The sequence below is a fragment of the Lonchura striata genome, chromosome 36, assembly GCF_050655825.1.
Source record: "Lonchura striata isolate lonStrDom1 chromosome 36, ASM5065582v1, whole genome shotgun sequence".
In the NCBI taxonomy this organism is placed as follows: Eukaryota; Metazoa; Chordata; class Aves; order Passeriformes; family Estrildidae; genus Lonchura; species Lonchura striata.
This window is the reverse complement of record NC_140738.1, coordinates 7,765,116-7,782,663: the sequence shown is the minus strand read 5'-3', so window position 1 is coordinate 7,782,663 and position 17,548 is coordinate 7,765,116. Positions and strand designations below refer to the sequence as shown.

Genomic DNA, 17,548 nt, shown 5'->3' with positions numbered 1-17,548 from the left:
AGCTAGCCGGAGGGTCCCGGGGGGCCGGGGAGGGACGGGGGACAGCGGCGAGTAACCCCCGAGAGCAAAGTGGCGGTCGAAAGAGAAGCAACAAGTGGCGCCCAACGTGCGGCTTTGCACTGGTCTGAGCAAGCCTGCCGCAGCCGTCGTGGACATTGCACTGGCTAGGAGCTTTTCCAGACACTTTGCAGTGTCACCGCGAGCTACAGAGCGGAGAGCGGTGTGAATAAATCGCTACGCAGGCTGTCGGCTTCGCGGGGAGAAGCTCTGGGATCACGCTGGTGGTGTGAGGCACTTGCCTCTCCACACAGCCCAGCGGGACTGTTGCCATGGAGACAGACGCCGATTTCTGTCCAGCGAGGTCGCCACGGGTCGGACGGCACCTCTCCACACCCGGGAGACCGCCCGGGGTTCGGGAACCGTTGCTGCAGTTGGTGTCTAAAGGACGGCGGTGGGTGAGTCTCGTACTGGGGGGCAGGGGCCCTGCCAGGAGTCATCGGCTCCTGTGTGCCCGTGGGGGGACATGCCAGCGCGCAGGCGTGACGGTAGTCTCCGTCGTAGCTTTAGAACTTTGGGTTTGCTGCAGTAATTGGTTGAGATTTGCTGTGAAGCCAGCCATGGGTGTTAGGCTGACTACACAGCAGAAAGAGATTTATAAACAAGTTCGGGAGCCCCTGCTGAGTGCAGGTGTCAAATTTCCTAAGAGCCTTGTAAAAGAGTTTGTCAGATGGTTATCAGTAAGTGTTCCAGAGGTAACAGAGCAAGTAGTGAGAGAAAGACGATTTTGGAAGCGTGTTGGTGCAGTGCTGAGTGAAAGGACAAAGGCAGGAGATCCCTCAGTGAAAGAAGGTTTTATGAGAATGTTTTTGGTCGTTTACGATGTTGTGAAAGAGAGTGCAGACACTCAGGGCGCCCAGGGAGCAGAAAAGCGCCCTGTCGCGTCCCCGGTGCCCCCCCGCACCCCCTGCGGTGAGAAAACTAACCGTGCAGATGTAGATTTAGTTTCTAACCCTTCTCCTCCTCCTGCTTTTGCTCCCGCAGCTGAAAATCCATGCTTTGCACCCCCCATCCCCCCAGTGCAGCCCCCACAAGATGGAGGTGGCCACGCGGTTTTCCCTTCTCTATCCCCGCATTCCCTGCTCCCTGTGCCAGCCCAGAACACGCCCCCAGCCCTCGCATTCCCCCCTCCGCCTGTCCCCAACCCCAACCCCTCCTCCCTTGCGGCGGTTCAGCCCACATTCCAGCCCCCAGTCCAGCCCTCAGCTCCTCCTCTCACAGTTGCCTCACCTCCCCCTGTCCCTGCTCCGCTCCACGCAGCCCCGCCGGCTGCGGCCACTCCCTCACAAGCCGGCCTTCCTCCCCCTCCCTCTCCCTCTCCCGGTTTCCCTGGCAGCGGCAGCGCCCAGGCTGTCAGCCGGGAAGTGCTCAGAGAGACCGAGCCTGCGTTCTTAGCCCCCGTGATTTATAATGCCAGGGGACAGAACGCCAAATGGGAGCCCCTTTCGTATGATAGTATTAGGGAACTTTGCAAAACGAAGCGTGAGTTTGGGGAAAGAAGTGAATTTTTTAAGAGCATTTTGAAAGCTACTATATGCTCCAAGACATTTGTCCCCGCTGATTTGAAGCGTCTTTTCAGTTCCTTGCTCCCTCAGTCTGAGTTTAGATTGTGGGAAAGAACGTGGAAAAGACTTGCAGCAGATCTCCTCCCAGAGATTCTGCAAAGTCCAAGCCTTTCCACAGATATAGAGGATGAGGAAATCGCTTTAGAACATCTAGTGGGTGAAGGTGATTGGAGCCAAGCTGAAAAGCAAGCAGCAGGCATTCCCAGAGCAGTGTTGGACCTGTCCAGGGATGCAGCAGAACGTGCATTTTTTAATATGCCTTCTAAAGACCCTATTGTCTCATATACCACTTTAAAGCAGTCTGTTTCAGAACCATTCATGGATTTTGTGGATCGAGTGCGAGCCTCTGTGGAAAAAAGGGTGCAAAATCCAGAGCTCCAAGACCAACTTATATTAGAACTGGTCACCACAAATGCAAATGAAGTCTGTCAGCGAATCATCCTATCCCTTCCATCATCGCCTCCCCCCACATTCGATCAGCTCATCGAGGAGTGCACCAGGAAAGCTATGCTGATGACAGAGGACTCAGAGATAAAACCACGGGAAAGGGTGTTTGCTTCAGGAGCAGCAACCCCCAGGACTCCAGGGTCTGAAGGGCCTCCTCGACAAGGGGGGAAGGCGGGAGGAGGGAGAATCATTTTCCTTTATACTGGCAGAGCAAATTGTATCTTTTTCAGAGTTAGTTCACTTTGTTGTATGATTTTATCTCTCTTTCAGACTAGCAGAATGTCAATTTCCACATTCCTGCTCATCGTTTGGTTCCAGGGAATGGTCATCTACCCTTCCACGGTGGATGCATGGATTGTTCCACAGCCCAAGAAAAATGTGTGGGTCACGCTAGCCCAAGCCTTGCAACAGGATCATATGTGTTTGTCCACTGCCTCAGCAGAAAATCCGATGTCCACATGTTTAATAGGGGTTCCAAGTAAGGAGGATGAGTTTCCAATTGATCTGGTCCGTTTGCAAAAGCAGGTGAACGAAAATAAAATACCTAAAGGTGCAGGACAAGTTGAAGCACAAGTGCGAAATCCCCTCATTTTGTGGCAAGGGTGGGTTTCACATTTGCCCACTGCTGAGGGGGAGCCCCAGGAATTAGAACTCCTAGGCTCTGCAAAAGCTGAATTTTGCATTCAATTTGATTTTTCCCCAACCAAAGAAGTAAAATTATATGAGCATGTCAAACAGTACAAGGTAGAATTCAGAGCAGGTCAATGGTGCACAGCTGTCTACAAGCTGAAATTTGCATCCACCACTGATTTCCGTCCACGCAAGCTGGACAAGGGAATGTTTCTTATCTGTGGGGACAGAGCATACCCAGGAATCCCATCTCGTCTTATTGGAGGTCCATGTACTTTTGGGCATCTGACCCTTGCTTCCCCCAACATGACCCAAATTCCAATTGGGCAAGCAAAAAGTGGGAAAAAAATTACTAAGCGGAGTGCAAGCCAATTTGATGAACATTGTGATGCAGAAATTTATCATTGGGCAAAATCCAAAAGAGTTGCTGTCTCTGTGTTTTTACCATAGGTTACAGCAGCCAAAGCATTGAGTGAATTAGGCAATCTAGAATGCTGGGTGACCAAGCAGGCAAATTTAACATCAGCAGCCCTGAGTGACCTCCTAGAAGACGAGGAAATAACCAGAAAGGCTACCCTCCAAAATAGGGCAGCTATTGATTTCCTGCTGTTGGCACATGGTCATGGATGTAAAGAATTTGATGGGTTGTGTTGTTTTGATCTGTCATCTAAAGGACAGAGTGTCCACTCGTCTATTCAGGAAATGAGAAGCCTCATTGGGAATGTGAAGCAAGAAAATGAGGATTGGTTTAAAAATCTGTTCAAAGACTGGGACCTTTCTGGGTGGGCAGTGTCTCTTTTAAAAGACATCTTTTACTTTCTAGTTGCATTGTTTTTAGTTCTGTTAGCATTTGGGATTCTGAAGCAGATCGTCTCCAAGGTCATCACCTCGAAGCCGAAGGCTTCCGCGCCGGTTTTCATCGCTGCTGCCGCCACGGAAAGCGATTGGTGGGAAGACGACAAGCAGAAAGACACTGCAGTTTAAGAGCCACAGTTTACCTTCTCCCAAGGCATCGTTCATCTTAGTAATTGAAAAGCGGGGAATTGTTGCAGTCATGCTGGCATGGTAGCGTGGAGGAAGGTTTTAGAAAGGCCTTGGGAATGGTAAACTGAGGAAAAGGATACATTCATGTATGCCCCATTGTTTTAGAAAGGCTTTGGGAATGAGAAACTGAGGGAAAAGATACATTTATGTATGCTCCACTGTTTCGGGAAAGTCCCGCTTCAGCATTCCTCTGTAGACCCCCTTCTCCCCACCCCTGAGCAGTTCCCATTGGACCTGGCCCCTGGGGTGGTTCTGATGTGCCTTAGCTGAACACTGTCTCTATTGTTTAAGACCTTATCTCTTAATTTTGCTGTATAAAACTGTATCTGGGCAATAGCCCAGGGCCTTTGGTCACTGCAATGCTTCAGGCAATACAATCTCTCTGGACAAGCATACCATTGGTCTCTCTTGGTCTCTTTATCTCGAACCCTTGCGGCGACAGAGGCAGTGCCGCAGCTCGGACCGTGCTAACCCAGACGCTGCCTGGTAAGCCCAGGGCAGTGGGACTGCGGAAAACCCCGGCCCCGGAGGGGACAGCTAGCCGGAGGGTCCCGGGGGGCCGGGGAGGGACGGGGGACAGCGGCGAGAAACCCCCGAGAGCAAAGTGGCGGTCGAAAGAGAAGCAACAGGCCTGGGCTCCCCAAAGGCCTCAGCAAGGTCCAAGTCCTGCCCAGGAACCCTCAACTCCTTCAAACCCAGCATCCCCCACATCCCCTGCAAGTTCCTCCCATGGCACCGGCCATGGCCATGTCCCCACTTGTCACTGGCCATGTCCCACCATGTCCTCACCCATGGCTGTCTCCCCACCATGTTTCCATCCCTGTCACTGTCCCCCATGTCTCCATCCATGCCTGTGTCTCCCCATGTCCCTAGGGATGGCCCTGTTCCCCTCCATGTCCATGCGTGCCCATGTCACTCTCCATGTCTAATGCTTTTTCTCTTTTTGAGCCTGGTCTTACAAGCTCTCAGAGATAAGCATTATACCCTTGATAGCTCAGCTACCTCAGGTGGCATAAAACAAGCAGGATGGCTCTCGTGACAGTGTTGGAAATAAAAAGTTTTAATAAAAGGCAAAAATAAAAAAGCTTTTTACAGAGAAAAGCCAAGTCAGGGCAAAAGGTTCTTGCTCTTGCTAAAACACTTCACAAAAGCAATTAACTTCTTTTGTTCTCTTCTTTTCTAGGGAATTGCTTAGGTGGGACTTTTTGGCTCCTGTCCAATTAGCTACCCTTAAGTTTGAGGTGAAGTCCCAGAGGTCCTATGAGGTGTCTTTCAACCAAATTGAGGAGAGAAACACCTGGCCTTTTGTCCTTTTTAAGGGAACAAAAGGTTAACTTGTTTACTCTGTCAACAGAGGGCACATTCTTACACGTGTCCCACCATGTCTGTGTCCTGCCATGACAACATCCACTAACTTAGTTCAATGTCTATTTTTACTTCAATATTGGATATTTTAAAGGGATAAAGAGAAATGAAAACAAAATCAAGGCCAAAAGAAAAAGACTTCCATGTCCATGCCGGCTGAGGATCCACGTGCTTGGGTGGAGGGAAGAACCGTTTTGGTGGAGTTTCTACCCCACTGTCTCCAAAATCTTGGTCTTTTCCCCAGTTTTTCCACCATCTGGCTGCAGAAGACACCCTTGGGCAATAGGAAATCAAAATCGTGGAATCCCTGAAGTTGGAAAAGACCTTGTCCTGGTTCAGAGCAAATTTGGGAGAGAACCTCCAAAGGGATTCCTCTGGAAAGCAGATTCAATTGGCTCCTCCCCCAGCCAGTTTGGGAAAAGTATCTCCTTGGAGAACAGTGGAAAAAACTGTTTTTTAAAGAATAAAACCTAAACAATATTAAACAATAAAACCTCTTGCTGCTCTAAAAGAGAGACAAACTCAGGAAGTCCCTCCGTGGGTTGTAGCTCAGCTCACTCAGTCTCTTATCAGTCCCTCCAGTGCTGGAAATTCCACAGTCCAGGCCTGGCCCGCTGGGCCACAGGTGTGAGCTGCCGGTGCTCTTCTGGGTGTTCAGGCCAGAGCAGGTTTAAACAGGTCCAAAGAAAAGGGAAAAACAGCCACAGTCCAGGGAACTTCTCTGCCACAGCTAGCTAAAACTAATTAACAGCAAAGGAGAGATCTGTACCTCTGTCTGTCCATCTGCAGACAACCTGGCCCAGGAGCAGGAATGTGGAGGAGTGAGTGCAGTTTCTGAAAACAAACTCTGCCCTTCTCTCCCTCCTTTGCTCTCGGAACAAGTCTTAAAGGTGCAAAAATTATAATTCACTATAAACAGAACAGACAACTGGAGATACAAGCATCATATAGTCAACCTAGGACATACCTCCAAGACCATTCAGTATTCCTTGATGCCACCAGAAGATAGGATTGAATGCAAAAGATTTTATGGAGTTGGAAGTCATTAAATCTGCTCTCCCCAAGGAATTCCCATTGTTGGTCTGTGCCCCAGTGGATGTTCCTGCCACTGGGTTTATCTAGGTGCCCACAGGGAACGAGGAAGATGTGGAGCCTCCCAGTCAAGTGTCTTCCCAACACAGATAACCAGGCCCATAGATCACCAAGACTGCCCAATGAAGGTCACTGAGGATCATCCAACGTGGATCCTCCCATAGGGAATGGAGCTGGGAGGAGCATAAGAAGCTCTTCCCACCCTTGGGGAACTCACAGGGCTTCCCCCCTTAGTGGCGCCTCCGGTGGTGTTTGATCAAGGCTGATCTCTGTGAGAAGCTCTTCCCACACTTCCCACACTCGTAGGGCCTCTCCCCGGTGTGGATGTGCCGGTGCTCGGTGAGGTCGGAGTTGTGCTTGAAGCCCTTCCCGCAGTCGGGGCAGCGGTAGGGCCTCTCCTCGGTGTGACTCCGCTGATGTACGAGGAGACTGGAGCTGATCTGAAACCTCTTCCCACACTGGGAACACTCGTAGGGCTTCTCCCCGCTGTGGATGCGCTGGTGCTTTCTCAGGTCTGAGTGCCACCCATAGCTCTTCCCACATTCCAAGCAGGTGTAGGGCCGTTCCCCAGTGTGGATCACCTGGTGCCGAATCAGGGCTGAGCTTTCCCTGAAACTCTTCCCACATTCCCCACACTTGTAGGGCTTTTCCCCAGTATGGATCTTTTTGTGTTCCATAAGCTGGGAGTTGAGGCTGAAGCTCATCCCACACACCCCACACTCGTAGGGCTTTTCTCCAGTGTGGATCCTCTCGTGTCTCCTCAGGCCAGAGCTCTGCCTGAAGCTCTTCCCACATTCCCCACACTCATAGGGCTTTTCCCCAGTGTGGATCCTCTGGTGTTGCATCAGGTAGCCCTTCTGGCTGAAGCTCATCCCACATTTCCCACACTCAAAGGGCTTTTCCCCAGTGTGGATTACCGAGTGCTGCATCAGGCTGCTCCTCTGGCTGAAGCTCTTCCCACATACCCACACTCAAAGGGCTTTTCCCCAGTGTGCATCCTCTGGTGTTGGATCAGAATGGAGTTCTTGCTGAAGCTCCTCCCACACTCCCCACACTCAAAGGGCCTCTCCCCGGTGTGGAATCTCTGGTGAAGTCTCAGGCTGGAGCTCCAGCGGAAACGCTTCCCACATTCCTCACACTCGTAGGGCCGTTCCCCAGTGTGGATCACCTGGTGCTCGATCAGGTGGGAGCTCCGGCTGAAACCCTTCCCACATTCCAAGCACTTGTGGGGCTTCTCCCTGCCACGAGGCTTCTCCACCAGCTCCGAGCTCTGGCTGGATCTCTGCCTGCCTTCCTGGTTCAGGGGGGCTCTTTCCTCCCCGCAGCTCCCTGGGCTGGGTTTGCTGCCACTCCTTGTGCGGGATCTCCAGGGCTTTTCCTCCTCCTCCATTTCCTCCATTTTTATTCCTCCCCAGGAATGAAAAATCCTGGTCTGGGGGAAAAAAAAAAGAACAGAGCATCTTGGACTGGGAGTTCCTCCTGTCCCCACTTCATCTCACCAAGTCATTGGGCATTGTGTGTCTATAAGAACCTCCAAAACACCAAGGTTCAGCATAAAAATCCTCAAAACTTTAAGACACAGATCAAAACCTCCCCAAACATCAAGATTCAGTAAAAAATTCCTCCAAAACATAAAGATTCAGCCCCTAAAAAAAATAAAGCACCAACATTTAACCCAATAAAGCTGAGAAATGCCATGATTCACTCCTGTGAAAATCGTGGAACACCTCAACAGTCACCTGCTGCATGTGGGGTGGCAATGCTCCTGGGGCTGAGGGGAGGCTATAGATACAAGGAGGGATGGAACCTTGTGGTGATCCTTGTTTCTGCTCCTCCTCCTCCTCCTGTGTCCCTATTCTTCCTCACACTCCTCTTCCTCTTCCTATTCCTCCTTCTCCTGCACAATCCCACCCTCTCCTGCCACCTGCATCCTTTGACCATTTTGTTCCTCAAGCCTGCTTCTCCTTCCCTTCTCCTCCTGCCCCCAGGCCCAGCACCCACTGCCGGCTCCCTCTTCCCCCCAGCCCCACAGCATCCCAGCGCAGGGGCAGGGATGGAGCTGGGGCAGGTCGGGCTGGGGCAGCGCTGGGCTCTCGGCCGCTCCCGCCCGCACTCGGTCCCCACTGCAGCCGCTCCCGCCAGGACAGCGCGGGGGGGCCCGGCCTTGGCGCTGCCCCACTCCCACCTCCCCAAATTCCCCTCGCGGGGCCATGGGGCCGAGGGGGGGGCGCAGGTGGGTCCAGGTGGGGAATGCTGAGATAATTTCAAGAGTGGGTCCCCAAGAAGAAGAATTGGAATTTGTGGTAGACACAGGGGCAGAATGAACCTTTCTGTTAAATATTCCAAAAGGTTATAGTGTAAGCAAAGATACTGTAAAAGTAACAGGAGCAAAAGGAGAGAGTTTCACAGTACCCATTATTAAAAATGTGGTAATAGAGGGAGGAACTAGATTTTGGATGAGGGATGTTTTCTTGGTCCCAGGGGCAGGTAGCAATTTATTGGGACAAGATTTACAAGTGAAATTAGGAATAGGGGTTGTTCCAGAAGATGGGAAGATGACAGCTAGACTTTTAAAACTAGGCCAGGAGGATGGAAGAAGAATTAACAAGGAAGTTTGGGCTGGGAAGGGAAATAGGGAAAGATTAAATATTGACCCCATAAAGATTACAACTGAGGAAAAAAAATTGTCCCATATGTGTACGGCAGTATCCTGTATCTTTAGAAGGACGGGAATGTTTAAAGCCAGTAATAGAAGGACTAACAAAGGATGGGACATTAGAACCTTGTATGTCTCCCCATAATACCCCAATACTCCCAGTAAAGAAGCCTGACGGGAGCTATAGACTGGTACAAGACTCAAGGGAGGTTAACAAAGGAACTCAGACCCGCTATCCAGTGGTACCAAATCCTTATACTCTTTTCAGTAAAGTTCCTCCCCAGCATCAGTGGTTTAGTGTAGTGGACCTTAAAGATCCCTTTTGGGCTTGCCCATTAGCCCAGGAGAGCAAGTTATCTTTGCTTTTGAATGGAAGGACCCACTAACTGGAGAAAACAGCAATTAAGATGGACAAAACTACCACAGGGGCTTACAGAATCCCCAAACTTATTTGGACAAGCTTTAGAAACAATACTACAAACTTTCCCCACTCCCCCTGAAATACAAATTATCCAATATGTGGATAATCTTTTACTTTCTGGGGAAGCTGAAGCTGAAGTTAGAGAGGCTACTATAAAGCTTTTGAATTTTCTTGGGGAAAAAAGATTAAGGGTATCAAAAGGGAAGCTGCAATTTGTAGAATCAGAGGTAAAATATCTTGGACACTTGCTTAGTAAGGGTAGTTGGAAGCTCAACCCAGACTGAAACACAGGGATTCTATCTCTTCCCCCTCCCTCTTCAAAGGGGGAAATCAGAAAGATACTCAGATTATTGGGATATTATAGATTGTGGATTGAAGGATATACACAGGCAGTAAAATTTTTGAATAAAAAAAAAATTGACAGAGGGAGATGATATAAAATGGACCAAAAAGGATAATGAAAAACTAAGAAAACTGAAGTTAAAACTAGCCCCAATATCAACTTTAAGCTTACCTTCACTAGCAAAACCCTTTTATCTGTATGTAAATGAAGAAAAGGGGGTAGCTCAAAATAGGGTTTTGTTTCAAGAGTGGGGAGGAGTAAAGAGACCCATGGCTTATTTATCAAAGATGTGGGATCCAGTAAATCAAGGCTGGCCAGTGTGTATTCAAGCTATAGCAGCTACTGCAATCCTGGTAGAGGAAAGTCATAAACTGACTTTTGGAGGTAAATTAATTGTGTGCACACCTCATGCAGTACTAAATTTCTTCCAATTTGCATTGTGATTTTTATCTTGAAATACATATCTTACTGTACTAACTTTGAAAAACTAGTTTACAGCTGTGACATAGCAAAACCTGCTATTAATTTGAGTCAATGCAGGCTGTTCAATCAAGTGTTCTCAGTGTGTAAAGTTAAACTAAAGGTAACACCAGCTGCTTGGTAGGTCAATGAGAAACATTTTTCCTTCCAACCAGTCCTTTTTCATGTACCCAAATGTGTTTTGCTGTCTTCGTTTTTTTGTTTTGTTTGTTTGCTGTTTTTTCTGGAAGTGCTAACTACTTGCAGTGTATCTAGAACAGAAATTAAAATTGTGCATACAAAACACTTGTAAAAAACATAGGGCTCATTTTTTCCCACAATGGGAGGTGGCTACATATAGAAAAGGGAACCTACAAAGCTAGATGAAGAAAAAGTTTCAGTATCTTCTAATGTAAACAGTTTGTTACTTCCAGCGTCACAGTGGGTGTGTGACACACACATATGAAAAAGATGGTGAGGGAGATCTCTGTTTACTACAGTTTCCTATTTCTTGAATGAGTTAGAGAGCTATGAAGCAATTGTGATTCCTTGTGTGGATTGCCCAGGCCTGCAGGGAGGGCTTGGCCATGGTTCCCTCTGTGCTGCAGGCAGCCCTGCAGCGTGGCAGCAGTGGCTTGCCTCTGGTGAGTTTGCAGGCAGGGTGCTCCAGCACTGCAGTGCTCAGGGGCAGTTTCCTACTTTGACATCAAAGCTTAAATTCAAGAGTGCCTCTTCCCATCCAGTTATTGTTTGTACTGTAAGAACCTCTTCAGAGAGTGTCTCCTGGCAGTCAAAAAGAGAGTATTGCAGAGATAAATTCCTTACTTGCTGTCTCCCCCACTGTATCCACATTTTGTCTATTCCCTCTTCAAATTATAGATTGGTAAAACTCATGCTCTGTGTCCTCAGATGCCCTTCCCAAATCAAACCTTGGCTTCTTTGCAAATTATATTGCACTAACAAGCATTGCCTTAAATTTTTTACTGCAGGCAAGATCACTTCAGAAGTAAGTTTTTGTTTACCTTGTTCCTACAACGCTTTCAAGCTTGTGAATGGAAAATTGTGACAGCAAAATAAGTCTTTAGTTTTAGCACTGTCAGCTGTGGGTAGCTGGTAGCCTTGGTGGAGGGTGCCGTGAATTACAAGCCTGCAGAACACACATAACAAAAGTAATTTAATTTGTAAGGAAGTTGAAAAAGGAGGGAGAGGTGATTGGCAGACTCACCTCTCCAGGATGTAGGACTAATGTTAGAAAGTGGACTGATATTGGAATGTGGATGTTGAAATGTGAAGAGAGAAAAAGAGGGCGAAAGAGAGAGAAAGGGAGAAGAGAGAAGAAGAGAGAAAAAGAGAAAGAGAGAGAAAGGGAAAGAGAGAGAAAGAGAAAGAGGGAGAGCGAAATATGCCCCAAAGTCCCCATACTGCAGCTATTTGTAAGTTCTCCCCCATTCCTGCTAGACAGAGTGACAACAAGGGGAGGGGAGTGAGGAAGTACAGTCAAAGGCAAAGCTGTGAAAAAGAGGGAGAGCTGGACCACCAATAGAGATAAGATCAAAGCAGAGATAGCTGACTCTCACAATGTGCTTTATTTTTTTAAACAAGACTTCTTTTTTTTCCTTCTGATTTTTGTTGTTAAGGAAAGGAGGCTTTTGTTTTGAAGAATGGGGCTGTAAGACTAAAACAGTTGGATGTTGCCTAAAAAGCAAAAAACCAAGAGATGTGATACATCTTGTGTTAAATTTGGGCTAGTCTTTTTTTATTTAACTAATTATAGCTCACAAGAAGAAGAATTGGCCTCTGCAGCAATTAGCACAGCTGGATACAAGAAGAAGAAGCAGCTATAGAAAAAGTTTTTAGTTAAACCCAGAAAGTTTTGAAGAAAACTAATGGTGAAAGTTAATGCAGTATTGTTTTTCTTTTAACACTGTGTTATTAAGAAGTCCTTTCCAGGTACTACTAAAGCAGCAATCCCAACCATGGAAAAGAGGGTGAATTCATGCCAGCAAAATAAAAGAATTGGTGAAGAAACGTGAGGAATGGACTATCACATCAAAACCAGGTGATACCAAATTGACTGTCAACCAGGACTGGGTGGTAATGGTTTGGGAAGAGCCAAATGATCCAAGGCAGGTACAAAGAATAACACCTAACTGAGAAATAAGGCAAAGCTTGCATCACTGGTTCTAAGCCCTGCCTGAATAAGCCCTGAGACGCCTCCGACACCTCCTTGGCAGAGGAACACTGCCACTTCAAACAGGAGGATCGGGAGTGTTTGAGTCAAAGAGTTCTGATAGTCTGGCCTTAGCCTGTGGCTTGTACAGGCAAGAAGGGAAATTGCCATTAATACTATGCTGTATACTTTATTTGATTCATCCCCATATTGGACATGGCAGCTGGGTTATAAGTGAATGTTTAAATTATGAGAATAATTGGCATTGTAGCTCACAAAATCTATGTTCTCGTGGCAAGAAGTATTGAGTACTGAATCAATCCCCTATACAGAAAGACCTCAAAAACTGAAGTAATAAATTGCTTTTGTAGATGGGGATTATCAATGCCTGTGGACTGAGAGATACCTGAGGAATGGTGGAAAACCACAGTTAAAAGGTGTCAAAAACAATTTGCCTGGAAATGAGTAAAAAAGGAGTGACAAGGGAAACAGAGGGCAAGCCTGGATTGAGCACTGTACTCACTAGCGAGAAGATCACACGTACCTGCTGTGGGCAGCAGCCCCACAGGCAGGGGAGGTGGGGGTATAAGCCAAGCCAGACCTCTGTCATTCCTGTTTCTGTCTCTCATTTGTTGTCTTTTCCCTTCTGAGATAGCAGCAAGATCGTGTCACAAATGCTACAGAAAGTATCACATGGAAAGAAACCAAAGTTCCTTTTTGTTACACACACCCATGTCAACAGGCACTGTTATAACCCATCCAATTTAAGTACCTTCAGGAAAAAGGGGGAAAATTATCACGTTACAAAGAACGTAGGAAAAAGTAGTAATACTTGGGGCATGGAATGTCCAAAAGGAGAGAGATGGATTTGTTTTACATTTGATCTTAGAAATATAGTCCAAGATTCGGTAAAGAGACAGTTAGTAAAAAAAAAGGTAAAACAAGCACAGCAGTCTAGCTCTGTGTTAACCCCAAATTATATCCTCAGTCATATTAAATGACTCCAAGCAGTTATAGAGAAGATAATAAACAAAGCTGCTGAGGCATTGGAATTAATATGGAGTCTGCAAAGCCAAACATCACCTGCAGTGCATTAAAATAGGTTGGCTTTACACTAGTTATTGGCTAAAGAATGGGGTGTACAGATTGTTGAAAATAGATGGCAATGAGGATGTCATCCTGGAAAAAACAAAGGATATCAGAAAAAAATTATGACCCAGGTATCAGTCCAAAAATGGGAAAATAACGTTAAAAACTAGCAAGTGGGGTAATGTATTGAGAATGGGATGGTGGAAGAAATTAGGATTCTTCCTTTTATGTGTTACAAGTGTTTTGATATTTCTTCTTTGTTTAATCCCATGTTTTATTTGATTACCAACAGAGTCCAAAGAATGCAAGAGGACAGGAAATATTCTTTATAAATCATTTGTCTTGAGCAGTAAGAGGTGGGATTGTGAAAAATGCATATTTATGATTGGCTTTTCGCAAATGTTACAATGAATATTATATGTGTCATGTTAGAAAGTTATGCTGTATTAATTCCCTTACGTATTGTGTTAAGTGTAGTTTTAGGTTACAACATTATGTTAAAATAGAGATTATGTATGTGGGGGGAGTTTTCTTTTTAGGAATGAGATGCTCCCTTCGAAGAACACCTAAATCTTCCAAAGGAGAGGAATTTATGGCTTCTTATCAGGAGAAGCTAATTTCTTCAGGCCTTGCTCAGACTTGAAGACACCAGGGGATTAAAGGGAACAGTTGACATACAACAGAGTTTCTTGTTTAGAACAGAATGTATGCATAACCATGAAGGATGTATGAATATGCAACAAGTGTCTTGGTTTAAGGGTGATTCCTTTGTTCACAAGTCAAGCTTTTCTTGACTTAGGGTCTGAGAGCATCTGGACGTCTGTAATTCTTTGCTCTTTTTGTCTTGTAATTGTCCTAACTCTAATTGTATTATTATTTTTAAAACCATTTTATTACTATTAAACTTTTAAAATTTTAAAAACCAAGTGATTAGAGTTTTTCAAAATTTTCAAAACTAGATGAGATTTAAAGGTGACCCTTTAACTCATGAACAATAAATAGATGATTTGAAGGAAAACAAAAAAGCAGTAGATTATTGGGGGGGCACAACTGAGGCTGCTGAAGGCTGCTGTGGAAGAGAAGCTGCATTCCAGGCACCCAGGAGGAGCTTCAGAAATGCAAATTAGCACTGCTGGGGCAAACTGGGGACAATGTACCTGGCTCTTCTTGCCTGGGGCAGGAATTGGCTGATTCCCTCTGCCCCTCACCCCAAGCTCTGCCTGCTTGCACGGATGGAATCTGCACAGCTGAAGGCAGAGCCCATGCTGAGGATCTCTGACTCTGCAACAGAAATGGCTGAAGCTGCAAAGGGAAACAGCAAATGGAGAATGTTGGGAAAACTTCACTAAAATAAGGGGGGGATCATCCCTCTGCCCACTCCAACATCTGCTGCCACTGTCTGTGCTGTACAGGGTGTATCAGAGCACTGGGGGTTTTGCTAGAACAAGTTCAGGGAAATCAGCTGGAATTCAAGTATATGATGAAGGAGTAAGAAAAAAAATGGTCAATTGATGCAGCCCCAGCTTGAGGGAGCGCCCAAACATGGGGAAAAGATGAACGGCCACCAGAACAAATCCTACAACACCATGGACCAGCCCCTGGGAACCAAAATGATTTTGTGAAAAATGCATGTTATATGGCTCTGTGCAGATAGTTACTACATGTATTATGTTATAATGATAACTTGTGCTGTATGAACATCTTAATAGTATGGTAAACGTAGCTTTGTAGATAAAATTAAGCTTTAGCAGTTAAAAGAGAAAACATGCATGTGTGTGTGTATGTGTGGGGGGGGGGGGGTTAAGGAATGAGAACACCTAAATTCGCTCAAGGAACACCTAAATTCTCCAGACAAGAGGAATTTATGGTTTTCTTACTAGAAGAAGTTAATTTCTTCAGGCCATGCTCAGACTGGAGGATGCCGTGGGGATTAAAAAAAAATAGCTGACATACAACAGACAGAGTTACTTGTTTGAAATAGAATGTATGCATAACCATGAAGATATAAGAATATGCAACAGTGTATTTTTTTAGGGGTGATTCCTTTATTCACAAGGTATTCTTGTTGTGGCTTAAGCACCCAAGAGAGCATCTGTCCATCTGTAAGTCTTTGCTTTTTAATGTCTTGCAATTGTCCTAACCCTAAATTTTTAGTAGTCTAATTGTATTTCTACTTCTATAACCATTTTACTAGTATTAAACTTCTAACATTTTAAAAACCAAGTGATTGGCGTTTCTCACAAATTCATATCAGGAGACAGAGAACCCATTTTTCATTTGAATGGCATAATTTGATTACAAGCTGTCCTCAGAATAAGAACCAACCAGACAGCTCCAGCTCCTGACCTTCCTGCCGACCAAGCCACTGAAACGAGGAACACAACATTTCACCAGAGAATGGGATCAGATTATCTCTTAGCAGAAAAAGCAGGAGTTTGTGGAAAACTAAATGGCTCAAACTGCTGTTGGCAAAGAGATGACGAGAAAACTGCTAAAAAAGATAAAAAGGAAATAGGAGAGCAGTTTATGTATTGGTCCAAACATGGAAAGGATGGGAATGGGACACGCTTTCCTGGCTCCCCAGCACACCAGGGGATAAAGGAATGCTGCTTCTCCTCTTCTGTGCTGCAGCAACTCTCATCTTTTTACCATGCTCCACACCTTGGCAGTGCAGCTCATCCAGCAGCTGAGCCAGGGCATGCAGGTGGCAGCCAGGCCTCCTGATCCACAAACGGCTACAAAAGGACAGGGAATGAGGGCACCGAGAATAATCCCAAAACCAAAGAGGGCCTGGGAAGAACAAAACAGAGTCAAGGAGTGAATCTGCCTGGAGATAGGGCCGGGCACTTGTAGATAAGGGGAGAAACCATCAGTTCCAATAAATGGTACAAATTGACCCAGAGAGCTGCTCAAAGTCCAACTCCATTCCTGAACTTCGAGGAGAAGAACAAAGACTTAACAGAGCCATGAATACCGGCTGTTCTACAAAAGGAGGGTGCACATTAACGAGGACAGGCAGCAGGCGCATCGGGAAGTCGGAACCTTCCAAGGAACTCAGCCGGTGGGCAAAGGCAGAGGGAGATGCGGCCGGGAAAATGAGGATAAAAAGGAGGCTGCGGACTACAGCCACGGCAGAGAGCGCACGGCAAATGCCCCACGGCCTCTGCCCCTGCTCGGCAATAAAGTCACTTTGACAGGACTCCTCGCTCTCCGCCGGGCACACGAACCTCCGGCGACGGGAATTTCCCCGCCCGCTCCCGGCCGCGGGGCAGCCCCTCTGTCCTACCCACAGCAGCCGGGCCGAGCCAGCGCTGCTCCGGCAGCGGCTCCTGCCCGGCCCCGGCGGGAAGGAGACCGCGGGCAGCCGCTCCCGCAGCGCCCTCAGCCCGGGGCCGGCACGGGCCGGACACGGCACCGGCGAGCCGCCGGAGCCCCCTGCCGCCCCCTCCGCCCGCAGCCAGCCCCGAGCCCCCGCAGAGCCCAGCGCGGCTCCCACCTGCGCCGGGGCCGCCTCCGAGCTCCGCCGCCGCCGCCTCACCGCGCTCCGGCCGCTGCCGCCGCTGCCGGGCCCGCACAGCCGCTCGGCCAATGGCGGCGCTGCGCGGCCACGGCCGCCCTCAGCCCGCCGCCGGGGCCGCGCCGCGCCCCGCTCCCACCAATCAGCGCGCCGCAACCGCGACTGACGGCACCGGCGACCAATGGCAGCGAGCTCGGGGCGGGCTCTGCGCACGGCCCCGCCTCGCCCCGCGCTCTCGGCGCCCCCGGGCTGCGTGAGGGGAAAGCCGGAGATGAGGAACAGCCCCGGCACGGGCCCGGGCCGAGCCGGGATTGAGCTGCCCACACAAACAAACTTCTCCGCGCCTCCCGCCACGGCTTTCCCGGCCCTGCGCCTCCCGTGCCTCCGCCTCTGCGGGAAGCCCAGGAGCCTCACTTCTCCTGCCCCTCGTTAGCGCATCAGAGCTTCGCTTTGATTTCCCCCGAAAAGGGAAACCTGCCCCAAGCCCTGTGGGTGGGTGGGGCAGGGGAGAGATTTCTGGCAGAAAACTCCAAAGACGCGGAGCAGGAGCAGGAGAAGTCAGTGCAGAGCCTTAAATGCAGCTTTCCCCACGCCTCCCTGCTCCCAGCTGCACCTCCTCCCCCGGCAGGGCAGGAGACAGGGAATGGGGCCATGCTCAGCTCATCCCCCGGGGCTTCTCCCTCTGCTCAGGGA

The 17,548-nt window shown here is 48.1% G+C and overlaps 1 protein-coding gene and 1 pseudogene across 1 annotated transcript; one reads left to right on the top strand and one right to left on the bottom strand.

Annotated features, from left to right (window-relative positions):
• Positions 1-384: 384 nt before the first annotated feature.
• Positions 385-4,138, top strand: LOC146764097 (uncharacterized). The gene is given in 2 exon segments (XM_085565524.1): positions 385-455; positions 1,920-4,138. A coding segment is annotated over 1 exon segment (1,743 nt). The 5' UTR covers positions 385-455; positions 1,920-1,940; the 3' UTR covers positions 3,684-4,138.
• A 641-nt stretch (positions 4,139-4,779) lies between these two features.
• LOC146764096 (uncharacterized) lies at positions 4,780-9,417 on the bottom strand (annotated as a pseudogene).
• Between the last annotated feature and the right edge of the window lie 8,131 nt (positions 9,418-17,548).